General features: G+C 47.5%; 1 protein-coding gene across 2 annotated transcripts in view; it reads left to right on the top strand.

Annotated features, from left to right (window-relative positions):
- The window catches only part of BNIPL (BCL2 interacting protein like), a 29,490-nt gene extending 11,686 nt beyond the window's left edge, over positions 1–17,804 (top strand). For both annotated transcript variants that reach the window (XM_033136315.1, XM_033136316.1), the window contains exons 6-10: positions 1,025–1,127; positions 3,632–3,763; positions 14,148–14,234; positions 15,666–15,764; positions 17,703–17,804. In XM_033136315.1, the coding sequence (XP_032992206.1) occupies positions 1,025–1,127; positions 3,632–3,763; positions 14,148–14,234; positions 15,666–15,764; positions 17,703–17,736 (455 nt within the window). In that variant the 3' untranslated portion in view covers positions 17,737–17,804. The remainder of the gene's footprint in view (positions 1–1,024; positions 1,128–3,631; positions 3,764–14,147; positions 14,235–15,665; positions 15,765–17,702) is intronic.
- Positions 17,805–18,527: the final 723 nt, after the last annotated feature.

Genomic DNA, 18,527 nt, shown 5'->3' with positions numbered 1-18,527 from the left:
TCCAGGGTTTCCCCCCAAGCAATCTGAGACTACGCCGGCATGTCTGCCTTTGCTCCTGCTTCTTTCATGCCTCTCCTGGTCCTGGGAGACCAGGAAGGAGGGGAGCTGATCACAGCAGGAAGGAGAGACACCCTGACTTTTTCACCAGCCGGACTCATTTCTGCCTTCTGGTCTCCCTCCTCTCCTGTTTCCGCTTCTAGACTGCTTTCTGCTACAAGATGTCAAGCCTTTCCAGCAACAAAAGAACCAGTGACTCTTTACTCAAGGAAACAAACCACAGCTCATGCCTAGTGGTCGCAGCCACGTCTTCCTAAGACATCTTTCCCTGTTGAACCAGTTACGAGGACTGGAGGTCCCTGCCTTCCAACCCCTTTCTAAGGCTCCCCCTCTCCCGGGTTCCCCCCATGCAGTCGCAAACTGAGCACAACTAATCTCTGTTCTGCTTTTCTCATTACTTTGCGTGTTCTCACAGACCAGGGTGGAGGGGAGCTGGCCGCAGCAGAAGGGGGAGACTCCCTGGATTCTTGCCCCCCCCTCCCTTCTCTCCAGCCTCTCCTCTGGTTCTGCACTGCTCTCCTCCAGAGCCTCTTCCTGCTCACTAAACCCTGGATGGATCTACACACAGGGGAAAAAACCACTATAAATAAGTCAGAAATTAAATCGTTATGACAAAATTGAAAAAAAAAACACTATGGAAAATCGCTTAGAATTTTTTTTGCTCTCTAGCGCCATCTGGTGTTGCGTGTCTAGAACGCATTCAAAGCCCAGTTTCTTGACTAATGTAGCTGAGTTACCTGTTGCCCCTCCAGCTTCTGACGCCACCTCTTCCCAGTCTTCTCCCTCTGACCACTCATCCCACTGCAAATCCCCGGGCTCTGAGCCTCCTTTCCTTGGGGTTTTCCCTAGCTGCTTTCTCCCGCCGCTCCTCTGCATCCAACCCGTCCGTCACCGTGTGGCAGACACAAATCAAAGTGTGGCCGGTGATCCCTTCCTCCAGCTGACCTCTCCCTTTATTCCTTCCCAGGCTACTTTGGAGAAGGCCTGAATGCCATCATCATGTTCGCCGCGTGCTACTTACCCGACAGCTCCACCCCAGATTATCCATACGTCATGGAGAATCTCTTCAGGTGAGAGCCAACCTGGTCCCTCAAAACAGGGCTGGAAAGAGGGTTTCCGTTGGGGTTGCTGGGGGGTCGACTGCTGGGGATGCTACGATTCTCGGTTAAATGCATATTTTTTTTACGTTTTTATTTATACTTTCCAGATTTATACATTTCCTTAATTTTACAATCAACATTTCAATGCTCGACTTCCTTCCCCCTCTTCCTGCGGTTCCTTAAATTTACTTTTGAATATCTTCTGCATATCCAAATTCATTTAATGTGCTCATTTATTCATCTACTTTAAATATATACTCTTAATGAAACTGCAGGTTATTACAATAACCCGGCCAGTGTTTTCACCCGTTTGCAATTTTTCTGCAAATATTCAATAAACCATTTCCATTCTTTTCTAAAAAGTTTGTTATCTTATTCTTCCGGTAAGTTTCGCCATTTCAGCATATTCCATGAGTTTTTGTATCCATTCTTCCTTTTGCTGGGACTTCTGCTTCTTTCCACTTTGGGGCGAGTAACATTCTTGCTGCTGTAGTAGCATACATAAATAAATTTCTGCACAGTTTGGGTAGTTCTGTCACTATAATTCCCATAATTCCTATAATTTTTTTTACAAACGTTATTTGAAACATCCCTTTCAATTTGTTATATATCATTTCCCAGTAACCTTACTACAAGACCACCACATATGATAAAAGGAACCTTCTTTCTCTTTAAATTTCCAACACTTGTTTGATTTAGATTTAGATTTAGACATTTTTGCCAATTTACTCTGTATTAGGTACCATCGATATATCATTTCCATATAATTTTCTCTTAAACCATAACCCCTGACAGTTTAGTCCAGTCGCGAACGACTCTGAGGTTGCGGCGCACATCTCGCTTTACTGGCCGAGGGAGCTGTAAATTTAATAATAATAATAATAATAATAATAATAATAATAATAATAATAATAGTAATAATTTCTTATTTATACCCCGCCCATCTGGCTGGGTTTCCCCAGCCACTCTGGGCAGCTTCCAACAGAATGTTAAAATACCACAATCTATGAAACATTAAAAGCTACCCTAAACAGGGCTGCCTTCAGATGTCTTCTAAAAGTCTGGTAGTTGTTTTTCTCTTTCACATCTGGTGGGAGGGTGTTCCACAGGGCGGGCGCCACTACCGAGAAGGCCCTCTTGCCTGCTTCACTGTAACTTGGCTTCTCGCAATGAGGGAACCGCCAGAAGGCCCTCGGAGCTGGACCTCAGTGTCCGGGCTGAACGATGGGGTGGAGACACTCCTTCAGGGATACTGGACCAAGGCCGTTTAGGGCTTTAAAGGTCAGCGCCAACACTTTGAATTGTGCTCGGAAACGTACTGGGAGCCAATGTAGGTCTTTCAAGACCGGTTTATGTGGTCTCGGCGGCTGCTCCCAGTCATCAGTCTAGCTGCCGCATTCTGGATTAATTGCAGTTTCCGGGTCACCTTCAAAGGTAGCCCCACATAGAGCGCATTGCAGTAGTCCAAGCGAGAGATAACCAGAGCATGCACCACTCTGGCGAGACAGTCCACGGGCAGGCAGGGTCTCATCCTGTGCACCAGATGGAGCTGGTAGACAGCCGCCCTGGACACAGAATTAACCTGTGCCTCCATATTCCACAATCACTCCCATGCTTCCATATCTATATTATGACAAAAAAGCCAATGCAATTCTGGTCTGCATCAATAGGAGTATAGCATCTAGATCAAGGGAAGTAATAGTACCACTATATTCTGCTCTGGTCAGACCTCACCTGGAATACTGTGTCCAGTTCTGGGCACCACAGTTCAAGAAGGATACTGACAAGCTGGAACGTGTCCAGAGGAGGGCAACCAAAATGGTCAAAGGCCTAGAAACGATGCCTTATGAGGAACGGCTTAGGGAGCTGGGTAGGTTTAGCCTGGAGAAGAGAAGGTTAAGGGGCGATATGATAGCCATGTTCAAATATATAAAAGGATGTCATATAGAGGAGGGTGAAAGGTTGTTTTCTGCTGCTCCAGAGAAGCGGACACGGAGCAATGGATTCAAACTACATGAAAGAAGATTCCACCTAAACATTAGGAAGAACTTCCTGACAGTAAGAGCTGTCCGACAGTGGAATTTGCTGCCAAGGAGTGTGGTGGAGTCTCCTTCTTTGGAGGTCTTTAAGCAGAGGCTTGACAGCCATCTGTCAGGAATGCTTTGATGGGTGTTTCCTGCTTGGCAGGGGGTTGGACTGGATGGCCCTGGTGGTCTCTTCCGACTCTAAGATTCCATGATTCTATGACCGGTTACAGGTAGGTAGCCGTGTTGGTCTGCCATAGTCGAAACAAAATAAAAATTAAAAAATTCCTTCCAGTAGCACCTTAGAGACCAACTAAGTTTGTTCTGGGTATGAGCTTTCGTGTGCATGCACACTTCTTCAGATATATTATGACCGGTTATCTATTGCCCAACATATCTATTGCATTTTTGAAGCCGGCTCTGACGTCCCTGTCCTGCCTCAAACCCCAGGTACATCATCGGGACTCTGGAGCTGATGGTCGCCGAGAATTACATCCTGGTGTGTCTGAGTGGAGCCACTCCCCGCAGCCAGGTGCCCTCCTTCGCCTGGATCAAGCAGTGTTACCAAACCATCGACAGACGGTGAGCAGCGGTGGCTCTGAGCCTGTGTGTTTTTAAATGGATCTGTCTCCTAGACAACTCCCAATATTATTAAGAGAATAAAAAATCAGCCTGGCTGGGTTGATCCACAAGTCCTCCAGTCCTCCTGCCCCAGACACAGCGGACTTGTGTTCTGTAACTCCAAGGAGCAGGACTAGAAATAAATAAATAAATAAATAAATAAATAAATAAATAAATAAATAAATAAATAAATTTATTGGGGTGCGGGTGGCACTGTGGTCTAAACCAGTGTTTTTCAACCTTTTTTGGGCAAAGGCACACTTGTTTCATGAAAAAAATCACGAGGCACACCACCATTAGAAAATGTTAAAAAAATTAACTCTCTGCCTATATTGACTATATATCAAGTAATTCTCTTAAATTTTTCAATTTTTCCCACGGCACACCAGGCAACATCTCGCGGCACACTAGTGTGCCGCGGAACAGTGGTTGAAAAACACTGGTCTAAACCACAGAGCCTCTGGGCTTGCTGATGAGAAGGTTGGCGGTTCGAATCCCTGAGACGGGGTGAGCTCCCGTTGCTCTGTCCCAGCTCCTGCCCACCTAGCAGTTCGAAAGCACGTCAAAGTGCAAGTAGATCAATAGGTACCGCTCTGGCGGGAAGGTAAACGGCGTTTCCGTGCACTGCTCTGCTTCACCAGAAGCGGCTTAGTCATGCTGGCCACGGGACCCGGAAGCTGTATGCCGGCTCCCTTGGCCAGTAAAGCGAGATGAGCACCGCAACCCCAGAGTCGTCCACGACTGGACCTAACGGTCAGGGCTCTCTTTACCTTTTTATCCAACATACAACATAGAAACAAGATTCACAAGAGTCTCCTGAACTTCCTTCCTCCCCTTTGTGGGTCTTTTGGTTAATCATTAACTCCTGCATCTTTTTTAATAATCCAGATCTTTTACTTCTCCCTTGTGTCCTAAAATTCACCATTAAGCTACAAGTGTTATTCCAAGCCTGCTAACGATTTTAACAACTTTACAATGGTTTTTAAGATCAGTTATAAATTTCCCAAATTTTGGTCTTCCCGATTTCTGATTCTCCCGGTCATTTTTGCGATTTCGGCACAATCCATCAACTCGATCTACCATTCTTCCCTGCTAGGGACTTTATCTTCTTTCAATCTCTGGGCCAATAACATTCACACAGCTGTGGTCACATACAGAAATAGTCTTTTCTGTTCCCTTGGGATTTCTGCACCTAGAATTCCTAAAAAGAAGGCTTTGGGTTTTTAAAGAAAAAGTTATTCTATATATTTTTAAAAACTCATTATATATATATATATATATATATATATATATATATATATAATGAGTTCTATGATCCTAAGGTTCCCCAGCCCTGTCCTGCGTGAAAACATTCCCAAGTTCTCCGCACCTCTTTCTTCAGATCTGGACGTGAATTTACGCTCCAGAGCTCTGAGCAACAGTCTACACAATGATCCAGTCTTTCGAGATGCTTTCTTCTCGCTGAAGGTCACGGCTGGGCAAGATTGATCCTGAACTTTCGGCTGAAGCAAAATTGTCGCCCAGATCTCCATGACGTCTTCTTGCAAAACCTGCTTTTCAAGTCCACTCCCCCCACCTGCCGACTTTACGATGAGTCCAAGCAATAAATAGTTCATATAACTATTTGGGACTTTTCCCAGACGCCAGCTGGACTTTCCTGGCGCAAGGTTTATCGCCTCCTTTCGCTGCGCTGGATGGTGGATCTGCTCGGCTAAGGGAATCTTTTCCAGATTGGGGGCCGCATTGACCTCTATCCCGCCTTCCGAGGGCCACGTGACAGCCCGGTGGGCGGGGCCAGAGGCAAAAGTGGGCGGGGCTTGTACATTGTGACTTTGTTTCCTAGGCACAAATTCCTCTCCACCCTCCTTTTTTGTATATATATAATTTTTATTTATTTTCCATTTAATAATATACATTCACTTCATGATTATCCGCTTTACCTCCCTGGCTCTCTAAAGGCTATCGACTTCCTTCCCTCCTGCCTCATGGCTTTCAGAATTAACCTTTATACCAATGCATTTTGTATGTTTCCCAATTCCATTTACACTCATTATAAAATAGCTCACATTTTTAATAAATATAGAAAGGTAGAAAAATTCTCATTACAAGTCTTCGGGTAACCCCGATATCTTTCAGATATCATATAAATTTACTCCACAATCTTTCTGGAATACTTGATCCTGCTGGTTTCAGATTTTTCCTGTCAGCTTCGCCAGTTCTGCAAAGTCCACCATATTCACCTGCCGGTCTTCTTTCGTCGGTACTTCTTGTTCTTTTTCCATTTTGGGGCTAAAATAATTCTTGCCGCAGCTGTTGCTTACGTAAACAGTCTTTTACCTCCCCTTGGTATCTCTCGCTTTTTTTTTTAATCAAAAATTTATTGATTTTTAACAAAACACAAACAAACAACACATACAACAACAAAATACATTACAACAAAATACAAAACAAAAAAAGATTAATAAAAACACTTATTTAAATCTATCTAACCCTCTTTTAAAACATTGTAAACTGACTTCCTCACGCCCTCTCCGTCAGCTTCCCTTGTAAATCATCTTTAGTAATTTCTTTGTTGTTGTTGTTGTTGTTGTTGTTGTTTAGTCATTCAGTCGTGTCCGACTCTTCGTGACCCCATGGACCAGAGCACGCCAGGCCCTCCTGTCTTCCACTGCCTCCCGCAGTTTGGCCAAACTCATGCTAGTCGCTTCGAGAACACTGTCCAACCATCTCATCCTCTGTCATCCCCTTCTCCTTGTGCCCTCCATCTTTCCCAACATCAGGGTCTTTTCCAGGGAGTCTTCTCTTCTCATGAGGTGGCCAAAGTACTGGAGCCTCAACTTCAGGATCTGTCCTTCCAGTGAACACTCAGGGCTGATTTCTTTAAGAATGGATAGGTTTGATCTTCTTGCAGTCCATGGGACTCTCAAGAGTCTCCTCCAGCACCATAATTCAAAAGAATCAATTCTTCGGCGATCAGCCTTCTTTATGGTCCAGCTCTCACTTTCATACATTACTACTGGGAAAACCATACCTTTAACTATACGGACCTTTGTCGGCAAGGTGTCTTTGCTTTTGAAGATGCTGTCTAGGTTTGTCATTGCTTTCCTCCCAAGAAGCAGGGATATTTTAATTTTGTGACTCCTGTCACCATCTGCAGTGATCATGGAACCCAAGAAAGTGAAATCTCTCACTGCCTCCATTTCTTCCCCTTCTATTTGCCAGGAGGTGATGGGACCAGTAATTTCTTTGCCTTTTTATATTCTTATATTAATTCACAAATCAACTTCTCTTAATAGCCTTGACATTACTTCATCTATAACTACATCTTATCTAACTTCCGTGTCTGCTGCCTATCTGTTTCTCACTGCTTGTTTTAAATAGTAATTTTAGCATACTTCTTTAAATATACTTTGAATTTATTCCAATCTTTCTGCACCGCGTCGTCCCTCTGGTCTCGGAGTTTCCCGGTCAGTTCATCAAGCTCCATATGGTCCATCACTTTCATCTGCCATTCTTCAATCGTTGGCAGATCCTCTGTCTTCCAGTTTTTAGCTAATAAATTTTTTTGCTGCTGTTGTGGCATACGTAAAGACTGTTCTATCTTCTCCTGGGATTTCATGGTACCTCCCCTTGGTATCTCTTCACCCACTGTACCCAAACCAAACCCCTCTCCACCCTCCATACAGACATGCGAGGGGCATGATCAGAGTTCAAAGGGCACCCCCCGGGTGAGGCGAAAATCTGGAGTGGCATGGGGAGAGTGCCAAGGGCCTGACTGAGAAGCCTCGAGGGCCACATCTGACCCCTAAACCCGAGGCTTCCACAAACTGTGCTTCCGGGATGGACTGAAGCCCTGACACATGTTCTTGTCGCCCGCAACTTTTGCAAAGAAGAACAAAACAGATCGGTTGCTCCTGGCTTACTAAAATACCCAGTGATGTATGGAAGTGGGAGCTGGACCATAAAGAAGGCTGATCGCCGAAGGATTGATGCTTTTGAATTATGATGCTGGAGGAGACTCTTGAGAGTCCCATGGACTGCAAGAAGATCAAACTTATCCATCCTTAAAGAAATCAGCCCCGAGTGCTCACTGGAAGGACAGATCCTGAAGTTGAGGCTCCAGTACTTTGGCCACCTCATGAGAAGAGAAGACTCCCTAGAAAAGACCCTGATGTTGGGAAAGATGGAGGGCACAAGGAGAAGGGGACGACAGAGGATGAGATGGTTGGACAGTGTTCTCAAAGCGACTAGCATGAGTTTGGCCAAACTGCGGGAGGCAGTGGAAGACAGGAGTGCCTGGTGTGCTCTGGTCCATGGGGTCACGAAGAGTCGGACACGACTAAACAAAACTTATAGGCTGGTGCAGATTGTGAGGATCTGAAAGGGTTACACACAGATCTAGCTACGCCGTCACACAGGAACTGACATGTGATGTTATGCTTTGTAATATGAGACTGCTATAATTCTCAGACCGAGTCTGAAGTCTGTGTGAGAAGGTTGCTTTCGTTTTTGCCTGTACCGGAGAGGAGCCATGAACGCCTCATCTCCGGGCTTTTGAGTTATGCTACGCTGCAATAAATCTGCTTTGCTGACAGTGGAGGAGTCAGTGTACGTTTGTTAAAGACTGCTGATTAACAAAGACGATATTGCAGGGGGTTTCGCTTCAAGAACGCTGTGCATTTGAACTCTGCTATGAAGGTGAAAGTGTTTTGGAACTGCGCGATCGGGAAGCCTGCCGGACCCATTTTGGTGATTTGTGGCTTCTGAACGCAGGGGTTTTATTGCTCCTGACCCCTCGCAACACAAAAGGTTATGGGCAAAAGGTTATGGCTTTGCTAATTGCCTGCCTGCTATCGTCTTCAAAGGGAGGAATGGACTGCGTGCCACGGCAGTGAAACCCAGCTGGAGTGCAGCCAGGGCTGGCAAGCATTCGCTGGTGGGACGACGCCATTAATCCGGAGCCGGGAGTTTGAGTTCTACAGCAGTAAGTAGAAAAGCCCCGGGGGGAGAGAATGGCTGCCGCTGCTGAAGGAAATGAATCCTTTTCCTGCCCCTTTCCTCCACTGAATGGAGAAAATTATTTGGAATGGAGAGTGAAAGCCCAAGCTTGGATTCTTGCCAGAGGGCTTAGTGAGACCCTGAGAAACCCCCCTGTCCAAGCTGCTGCTGGCGCTGGAGCTGCAGCGGTCGCAGCTGCGCAAGCTGAGCAACGCAGGGATGAGAGAGCCAGGGGAATGCTCATAATGGCCCTGGAAGGTTCCCAATTGCCCCTGATAGCTGGACTTGAAAGTGCCCACGCTATCTGGGCCGGGCTGGAAGGAATTTATATGAGACCTACAGCTGGTGCAAAAATCCATTTGACCAGGCAGCTGTATGGCTTAAAACTGGCTCATGGACAGAGCGTCCAAGAACATGTGCAAAAAGTGATAGCCACGTTGGAAAAGCTGAGGCTTTTGGGCATCACGTATACGGAGGAGCAGAAGTCGTATATCTTGCTCACTTCTGTTTTTGATGAGTATGAGAGCCTTTGTCTCACTCTGGAAGCCATGCCTGCTGCAGATCTTAATCTCCGGTTGATTGCGGGACGCTTACAGGAGGAGGAGAGTAGGAGGCACAGTGACTCCGGCAATGGATATGCTGGAGGCTGCCCTGTTCCCAGCAGGAGAGGGGGGGCAGCTAGAAACAAAAGCCATGATAAATCTACTGTGCAGGCCTTTGCTGCTACACGTCGCTGTTATCTCTGTAATTCGAGTAGCCACCTGCAACGAGACTGCAAGGCCAGAGGCGCTGCTAATGTAAACACACAGATAAGAGGTTTCGGCAAGCCTGAAAACGCACGTAGGAGAGGCACAGGTGGGGGCTCATCGTCTGGAGGAAACCCACGTCATCTTGCTGCTGCTATGGCTACCGTCAAGGACGTTCCTGTTGCTAAGTTACAGTTCATGATTGACACAGCAGCATCTCACCATTTTGTGCCATCTGGTGACCATGCTCGGGACTGCAAGGACATTGTTGGAGGCAAACAAGTTTCCCTTGCTGATGGTTCAAAGAAAAAGCTACAGACTGAAGCTACTGTCTTTGTTGATTTTTTACAGGCTGATCTTCAATGCTTTGTTCTTCCAGGCATGAAGCGCTGTTTATTGTCTGTGTCTTCTCTTTTAAGGGATGGGTATGTGGTTCATTTGGAGAATGATGTCTGTACCATCTCTAAAGGGGGTAAACTGTTGGTCAGTGTTCCTTGTAATGATGATGGAGTTTTTGTTTTGGAAACAGGTAACAGTACCTCTGACACAGCACAGGCGCTGTGCGCGAATACGCCGATGCATCGTGATTGTTTACACTTATGGCATCGACGCTTTTCTCATAGGAATTGGCAGTACGTAAAGAAGGCCCCAGGTAACACGCAAGGGTGCGAGTTTTCACCATGCTCACGGTTTCTTGACTGTGCTGCATGCAAACAGGCCAAGGTAAAAACGTGCCATTTTCCTAGATCAGATAGAGTCACCACGGAGTGTTTTGCCCTAGTTCATGCAGATCTCTGTGGTCCGTTCCCGACGCCCAGCATGGGCGGAGCCAAATTCATTCTAACTCTCACGGACGACCACTCGAGAGCAGGATGGTCGATTCCGCTCAAACACAAGGGGGAGGCGGCCAGCATGATCAAGGAGTGGGTCGTTGCGGTTGAACTTGAGTTTTCCTGCAAAGTTCGCAGCTTTCAGTCGGACCGAGGAATGGAATTCTTAGGGTCCACACTGCAAGGGTTTTTCCGCCAGAAAGGTATCAAGCACAGGTTGTCAGCTCCATATGCTCCTTCCCAGAACGGAGTTGCCGAGAGGAGGAACAGGACGCTGCAAGAGGCGGTGTCAGCCATGCTTTTCGATGCTAAGTTGCCTCAGAAGTTCTGGGCTGAAGCATGGAAGTGTGCTTCTTTCTGTTTGAACCGCACCTACAATTCGGTGGTAGGTGACACGCCCTATGCTCTGTTGTATGGCAAGAAGCCAAAGGTTCACTTCATGAGAGTGTTCGGCTGCCAGGCTTATGTGCTGCTGCCTAAAGCCAAGCGCCGCAAAGGTGGACCTAGATCCCAAAAGATGATCTTCGTCGGGTATGAGCCAGCCTCCAAGGCCTGGAGGTTCGTCTACCCTGAGGGGAAGGATCAGTCTCGGGTAGTGCTCAGCTGCAGTGCTGAGTTCTGCGAGCAGGAGGGGTGGAAACGTGTTCACGGCAATCCAGAAGTTCTCACTGACATTCTGGAAGGTCCTGAAGATGTGGGACAAGCAGGTGCACCACCGGCTGGTGGTGGTGGTCCGGGTGGTGGTCCGGCTGGTGGACCAGGTCCAGCTGGCGGACCAGCCCCGGCCGTTGGTCCAGCTCCGAGAGGTGGTGGTGCTGCCACTCCTGGCACTTCTGGTGGTTCGGGCCGAGCACCCAACCAAGGCCAGGTTGCACCACGTCCAGTAGCTACTCCGAAGCAAGAGCCGCGGAGTGCACCAGTTTCTCCAAAGGCTAGATCTGGAAGACAGTTCAAGCGCAGTAGAACGTCTCCAGAGGCTGGTCCAGGGGAACCATTCAAGAGGAGCAGGTCAGTAGGACAGTCACCAGACGCCAGGGACTCACAGGCAGAGTCCAGCTCGTCTGGGTCAGAGGGGGACTCCGATGACACACTGAGGAGGTCCCAGAGGACCACGAAAGGAATCCCTCCTGACAGATACACAGCCACTAGCGTGTGGGCTTGTATGGCTCTGTGTGAGCCAGAGAGCTTTGAGGAAGTGCAGAAATTGCCTGAGCCGGAAGCCAAGAAGTGGCACCAGGCAATGCAAAAGGAGATGGACTCCATGAAGGCACTGAAGGTGTTCTCCACAGTGACGCTGCCCAAGGGCGAGCGTGCTGTGAGCAGTCGCTGGGTGTTTAGGCTTAAACCCACAGCAACTGGAGAACCTCAGTATAAAGCTAGGCTAGTAGCCAGAGGCTTCACGCAGAAGAAGGGCTTGCATTACACGGAGGTGTATGCGCCGACTTCTAGGAGTGAAACTCTTCGCTTTTTGTTAGCTGTAGCTGCTCAGAGAGGCTTTGTAGTGCACCACTTTGATGTGGACGTCGCTTATCTGAACTCGTCTTTGGAGGAGGTTCTGTACATGCTACCTCTACCAGGGTTCGAGGGCAATAATCCAAATGTCGTGTGGAAGCTACACAAATCCATTTATGGCTTACGGCAGTCCGCCAGGAACTGGAATTTGTGTCTCCATCAAGCGCTGGAAAGCATGGGTTTCCAGCGGAGTCTTGCTGACAGTTGTCTTTACCTGGCAGGTTCCGGCCAGGAGCAAACTCTGGTGCTCTGTTATGTCGATGACATCATTTGCCTTGCCAAGTCAGAGAGTCAGGTGCAGGAGTTTGCACAAGAGCTTAGTAAGCACTTCAAGCTCAAAGAACTAGGTCCAGTGAGTGTTTACCTAGGAGTCAAAATTGAAAGGACTGAGGATGGCAGTTTCTTGCTAAGTCAGGAGAGCAAGATCGAACAGCTATTGGAGAAGTTCAGGATGTCTGACTGTGCCAGTGTCAGAACACCAATGGAGACTTGTTACGTAAAGGACAGTCAGTCCGGGGAACACTCTGCGTTCCAGAGCCCCGAGGTGTTCCAGTCAGCACTTGGAAGTCTGTTGTATCTCTCCCAGTGGAGCAGACCGGATATAGCCTTTGCTGTAAATCTGCTCAGCCGGGAAGCAACACAACCCAGTGTGCATGCCTGGAATGGCATCAAGAGGGTACTGAGATACCTACAAGGTTCCAGAGATTGGCGCCTCAAGCTGTCAGCAGAAGGTGGAGCACAGCTCTCTTGCTGGTCTGACAGCAGCTGGGCCAATCTGGACGACAGGAAATCAGTGTCTGGACTCGTTGTCAAGTACGGGGAGGCTCTGGTCGGGTGGAGATCCAGAAAGCAGAGTCTTCTAGCTCTCTCCTCTACAGAGGCTGAATTCAGTGCGTTATCTGAAGCCTGTAGGGAGATGGAGTTCTACAAGTGCTTGGTCCAGGAAGTCAACGGGGAGTGTTGTTTACCCATCACAGTTTGGGAGGACAACCAGCCCTGTATGAAGCTGGCAGAGACTGGACAGTTCAAGTCCAGAACCAAACACTTGGACATCCGGTTTAGGAATGTTTGTCAGAGTATTCAGACAGGCTTGGTGAAGCTGAAGTATTGTCCAAGCCAAGAGAACCTAGCGGATGGGTTCACCAAACCTTTGGGGTTCCAACTGCATTGGGAATTCTGTAATGGTTTGTATCTGGTGTAGGCCAGCCACAACCTGCACCATGCCCTGTGTGTCCGGCGAGAGGGGGTGTGAGGATCTGAAAGGGTTACACACAGATCTAGCTACGCCGTCACACAGGAACTGACATGTGATGTTATGCTTTGTAATATGAGACTGCTATAATTCTCAGACCGAGTCTGAAGTCTGTGTGAGAAGGTTGCTTTCGTTTTTGCCTGTACCGGAGAGGAGCCATGAACGCCTCATCTCCGGGCTTTTGAGTTATGCTACGCTGCAATAAATCTGCTTTGCTGACAGTGGAGGAGTCAGTGTACGTTTGTTAAAGACTGCTGATTAACAAAGACGATATTGCAGGGGGTTTCGCTTCAAGAACGCTGTGCATTTGAACTCTGCTATGAAGGTGAAAGTGTTTTGGAACTGCGCGATCGGGAAGCCTGCCGGACCCATTTTGGTGATTTGTGGCTTCTGAACGCAGGGGTTTTATTGCTCCTGACCCCTCGCAACACAAAATGGAAACACATTTCTCTTTCCTGCTGCAGAAATTCTTAAACAGACTTGGTCACTTTTACGTTTCATTCCGGTCCATTTTCTTCTTCTTTCTTATTTGTGTGCCACAGCTTTGAAATACAGTGTGTTGGTGTTTCGTTGTTTATTTTGAAAGGGCTACTAGGACTTTGTAAGAAAATAATGAGTTATTTCCGAAACACCGATATGATGTTTTAGAAAAGCAAAAACAGACTGTTGTTTTCGGAAAATGAAATCTTTTCATTTCTTTCCTTCATGGAATCATAGAGTTGGAAGGGACCCTGAGGGTCATCTAGTCCAACCCCCTGCAAGCAGAAATATGCAACTGTTCCATATAGGGATCGAACCTGCAACCTTGGTGTTATCAGCACCACCATCTAGCCAACTGAACACCGTTTCTTTTTTTAAAACAACAACAACACATGTTTTCACACAAGAGGCTAGCCAAAAGTAAATTAAGTTCATTTGCCAATTTGCCAATAACAGATAATCCTGTGGCGGGGAGTTCCACCGGTTTAACAGTGCCTTAAGTTCCTTTGGCTTTTTTTTTGCGACAGGCTCCGGAAGAACCTGAAGACGTTGATTATCGTCCATCCCACTTGGTACATCAAAGCGTTGATGGCGGTGTTCAGACCTTTCATCAGGTCGGTTGGCCAGTTATTAACATTTTTATTTATTTACTACATTTAAATCTACTAAATCTCACCACCACACCACCCAATTCTGGCATCTGACAGTCGGGGAAAGGGAACAGGTTACATCTTGTAATTTCCCTAGTGTATCTTTATCAATCTAACCAAATAATCTGTTTGCTGGTTCTGATATGGGAATACCAGGCTGCTGGTCATTGGAAATCGTCCCTTTGTGGGGTGTGTGTGTGTGAAATGGAACCCATGAACTAAACCCCCCCAATTTATTTATTTATTAATATTTATTTATTAAATTTATATCCCACTCTGCATCCGAGGATCACAGGGCAGCTTACAGAATGATAAAAATAAAAATAAAAAAAACATAATATAACAACAGATTTAACAACAAACTACCCCCCCCTCCCCACAAAAATAAACCGCCCTTTCATGGAAGACTTTTGAAAGTGGATTGTGGAGCTGAAGGAATATGATATTGGCATGGTGGGTTTCACCCAATGAGGGAGACGGGTTCTTATGTAGGAATTTCCTCGGTGACGGGTTCGCGGACCGCAGCCAACAAAGTAGACCCATTAAAATCAACGAACCTAAATTAGTGAGGCTTACTGATGGACTTCCTGGAATCTATGTATTGCTTGACTGTAATAAAATAAAATAAAATAAAATAAAATAAAATAAAATAAAATAAAATAAAATAAAATAAAATAAAATAAAATAAAATAAAATAAAATAAAATAAAATAAAATAAAAACAAGTAGACGTTGGGCTGCTGCTGCACTCTGCCTCTTGACGAGGCCGGCCTTGCTAATTCCAATGACATATCCATCTGTCATGGGCTGGTTGGACTCAGAGGAATGGTGGGAGGAATGAGGTGGGAAACCCCCAAAGGGAAGAAGACCCAGAGCCTGGGGATTTGTGCTGGGACGGCGATGGGTGGTCAGAGGGAGAAGATGGGGAAGAGGAGGTGTCGGAAGCTGAAGAGGCAACAGGGCTTAGTGAGCGGGGAGAGTCTGTGGCAGAGAGAAGTCCAGAACCAGAGGCAGAAGCGGAAGAAGGCCAAGAAGCAGAGATGAGTCTGGCTGGTGAAGAGTCATGGGTGTCTCTCCCTCTGGCTGCGACAAGCTCCCCTCTCTCCTGGTCTCCCAGGACCAGGAGAGGCATGAAGCGAGAGGAGCAAAAGCAGACATGCCGGCGTAGTCTCAGATTGCTTTGGAAAACACCCTGGAGAGGACCTTCAGTCTCGGCAACTGCTTCATGGGGGCAAGACCTGCCGGAAACGAGTCGCTGCGCTCCTTAGGCCTGACACTCCGGTGCCGATCCTGTTTTGCTAACCAAGAGTTAACTCTAGCTTGCTCAGTGTGATTTCCTGCTGCCTCGCTCCTGCCCCTTTAACTTCTCTTTCTTGCACCCTCTCTCTCTCTCCAGCTCCAAGTTCAGCCGGAAGGTGCAGTTTGTGGACAGCCTGGAGGAACTGGGCCACCTGATCCCTCTGGAGCAGGTCCATATCCCGGACTGCGTCCACCGGTGAGTACCTGGTGCTCCCACTTCCTCCGTCCTCACCTGGGTCCATGAGGAGGCAGCGGAAAGAGGGGGGCGGCTTGTTCCTTTGGCAGGTGGTTACATCACCACCATGCCTAAAAGCAAAGTTGGGTGGGTGAGCGACCGAGGGGATAAAAGAGCTTAAGAAGGGCTGGAGGCCCACCTAGTCCAGCGTCCTGTCTTCATGGTGGCCAAAGGCCCCTAAGGACCTAGGAATCGAGATAGACTGCCTCTGGACCTGGAGGTTCCATAAGAATGTAAGAGGAGCTCTGCGGGTGGATCAGGACAAAACGGGGCCTTTTTCTCCATAATCTTTGTGGACAAATGCCCCAAAGAACCACAGAATCCAGATAGATTGCCTCTGTAGCTGGAGGTTCCATAAGGATGTAAGAGGAGCTCTGCAGATGGATTAGGACAAAACGGGGCCCTTTTCTCCATAATCTTGCTCTCTTAGTGGATAAATGCCCCAAAGAACCACGGAATCCAGATAGATTGCCTCTGCAGCTGGAGGTTCCATAAGGATGTAAGAGGAGCTCTGCAGGTGGCTCAGGACAAAACGGGGCCTTTTTCTCCATAATCTTGCTCTCTTCGTGGACAAATGCCCCAAAGAACCACGGAATCCAGATAGATTGCCTCTGCAGCTGGAGGTTCCATAAGGATGTAAGAGGAGCTCTGCAGGTGGCTCAGGACAAAACGGGGCCCTTTTCTCCATAATCTTGCTCTCTTAGTGGATAAATGCCCCAAAGAACCACGGAATCCAGATAGATTGCCTCTGCAGCTGGAGGTTCCATAAGGATGTAAGAGGAGCTCTGCAGGTGGCTCAGGACAAAACGGGGCCTTTTTTCTCCATAATCTTGCTCTCTTAGTGGACAAATGCCCCAAAGAACCACGGAATCCAGATAGATTGCCTCTGCAGCTGGAGGTTCCATAAGGATGTAAGAGGAGCTCTGCAGGTGGATTAGGACAAAACGGGGCCTTTTTTCTCCATAATCTTGCTCTCTTAGTGGACAAATGCCCCAAAGAACCAAGGAATCCAGATAGACTGCCTCTGCACCTGGAGGTTCCATAAGGATGCTGGATCAGGGCAATGGCCCATCCAGTCCAGCATCCTTTTCTCACGTTGGCCAAGCACACACCTGTGTGAAACCAGCAAGCGGAGCCCAAGAGCAACTCTCCCCTCTCGCGGTTTCCAGCAACGGATATTCAGAAGCATTGCTGCCACCAGCCTTGGAGGCAGAGCGCAGCCATCGTGGCTAGCAGCCATCGATTGCCCTCCCCTCCGCCATCTTTCAAAGCCCTATCCTCTTTCAGAGGCTTCTAGGTTTGCGGCCCTAAGTGCCTCCTGCAGGAGCGAGTTCCATAGATTAACTCTGCACTGCATGAAATCCTTAAAAAAACAAACAAACCTGTCTTGGATCTCCTAACGCTCAGCTCTGTTGGCTGTCAGAAAAACTGAAGGATGGAACGGAGTGTTCTGCTAAAGGGCGCGGTGGGCACCCTAAAGGGAAGCCCTCCCTGCTGCGGCATTCTGTTGCAGCTCCAGTGTCCTCTTTCTGCAGGGAAATCTGACCCATATTACCCCCAACAATGTCCAGTCCCACAAAGCAATGGGGTTACTGTACTGAGGGGTGGACCTAAGGGAGGAAGAAGAGAAATAATTTATCTCCTTAAGCTGTGTACACACCATGCATTCAAGCGCATTGATTCCCCCAAGGAATCCTGGGAACTGTTGTTTACCCCTCTCTGCACTACAGCACCCTGAACAGACTACGGTTCCCGGGATTCTTTGGAGGAAGCGAAATGCTTTCAATGTGTATGGCGTTTTTGCAGTGTGTGTGTGTGTGATGAGTTTGCAGCCTTGTTCGAATTAATATTTGCATGTCTGACAGTCCTTTCTGTTCCCTTTCCCTCCATCTCTTCCAGGCTAGAGCAAGACAGGGTCAGTTCCCGGAGCTAACGAGACATAGATGAAGCTGGCTGGATTAATTAGCACCTTACGACGGTGTTTTATCTTTTTTATTTATCAAATGCTGACAAGCACACACACACTCACAAGGTGCCTCCTTCCTCCCCCCCCCCCCCCGTCGCTGAGACCCTCTTAGAAACTGCGACCTGATCCTGCTTCTCAAACATTCCCCCCACTTTAAAAAACATTTCTTTAAAGAGGTTAAAAGGAAATGAAACTTACCGAGACTTTTGTTCAGCACCTGAATTCGAAAAGGAGACAGATTCTGTGTACTGCAGGGTCTAACTCTGCGCAGGACTGGCACTGAATGCGGCCCAGTGTCTCTGAGCGCACACAGAGTGCAAAGCTGCAACCAAGCATTCAACCTAAAGTTCTGTTCAGGAAAGCTTTGGGTTGCTGATCTGCTCTCGGCTTGCTGCTGAGGTCATTCCTATTTAATTCCAATTTTTATTTAATTCTTATAAAAGGGCTGAAACGGCTGGAAACTTTTGCTCGCTAAATGAATGGCCGGTGGCTTTTCTGAGCCGCAGGCTACTAGCTTTCAATAAGCATACCTGGGGGAAAGGCTGAGGAGAGACAGTTTTGGAACGGGATTATTTTGCAGCTGGATGGCCCAAAAACGAGAGAGAGAAGTGGGGTTTTTTGGGGGTGTGTGTTAGGGGTTCACAAAAACATGCTGCTTGGTTTGGGGGACCCAGGTGAACCCACCTGACCTGGTGCTTGCCGACTCTCCTGGGCATAACTTGTACATTTGTAAATAAATTGATATTAACAAAAGCCCC

Source organism: Lacerta agilis, chromosome 17 (assembly GCF_009819535.1).
Source record: "Lacerta agilis isolate rLacAgi1 chromosome 17, rLacAgi1.pri, whole genome shotgun sequence".
Taxonomy (NCBI): domain Eukaryota; kingdom Metazoa; phylum Chordata; class Lepidosauria; order Squamata; family Lacertidae; genus Lacerta; species Lacerta agilis.
The sequence above is the reverse complement of the archived record's forward strand: the minus strand, read 5'-3'. Positions and strand labels throughout refer to the sequence as shown.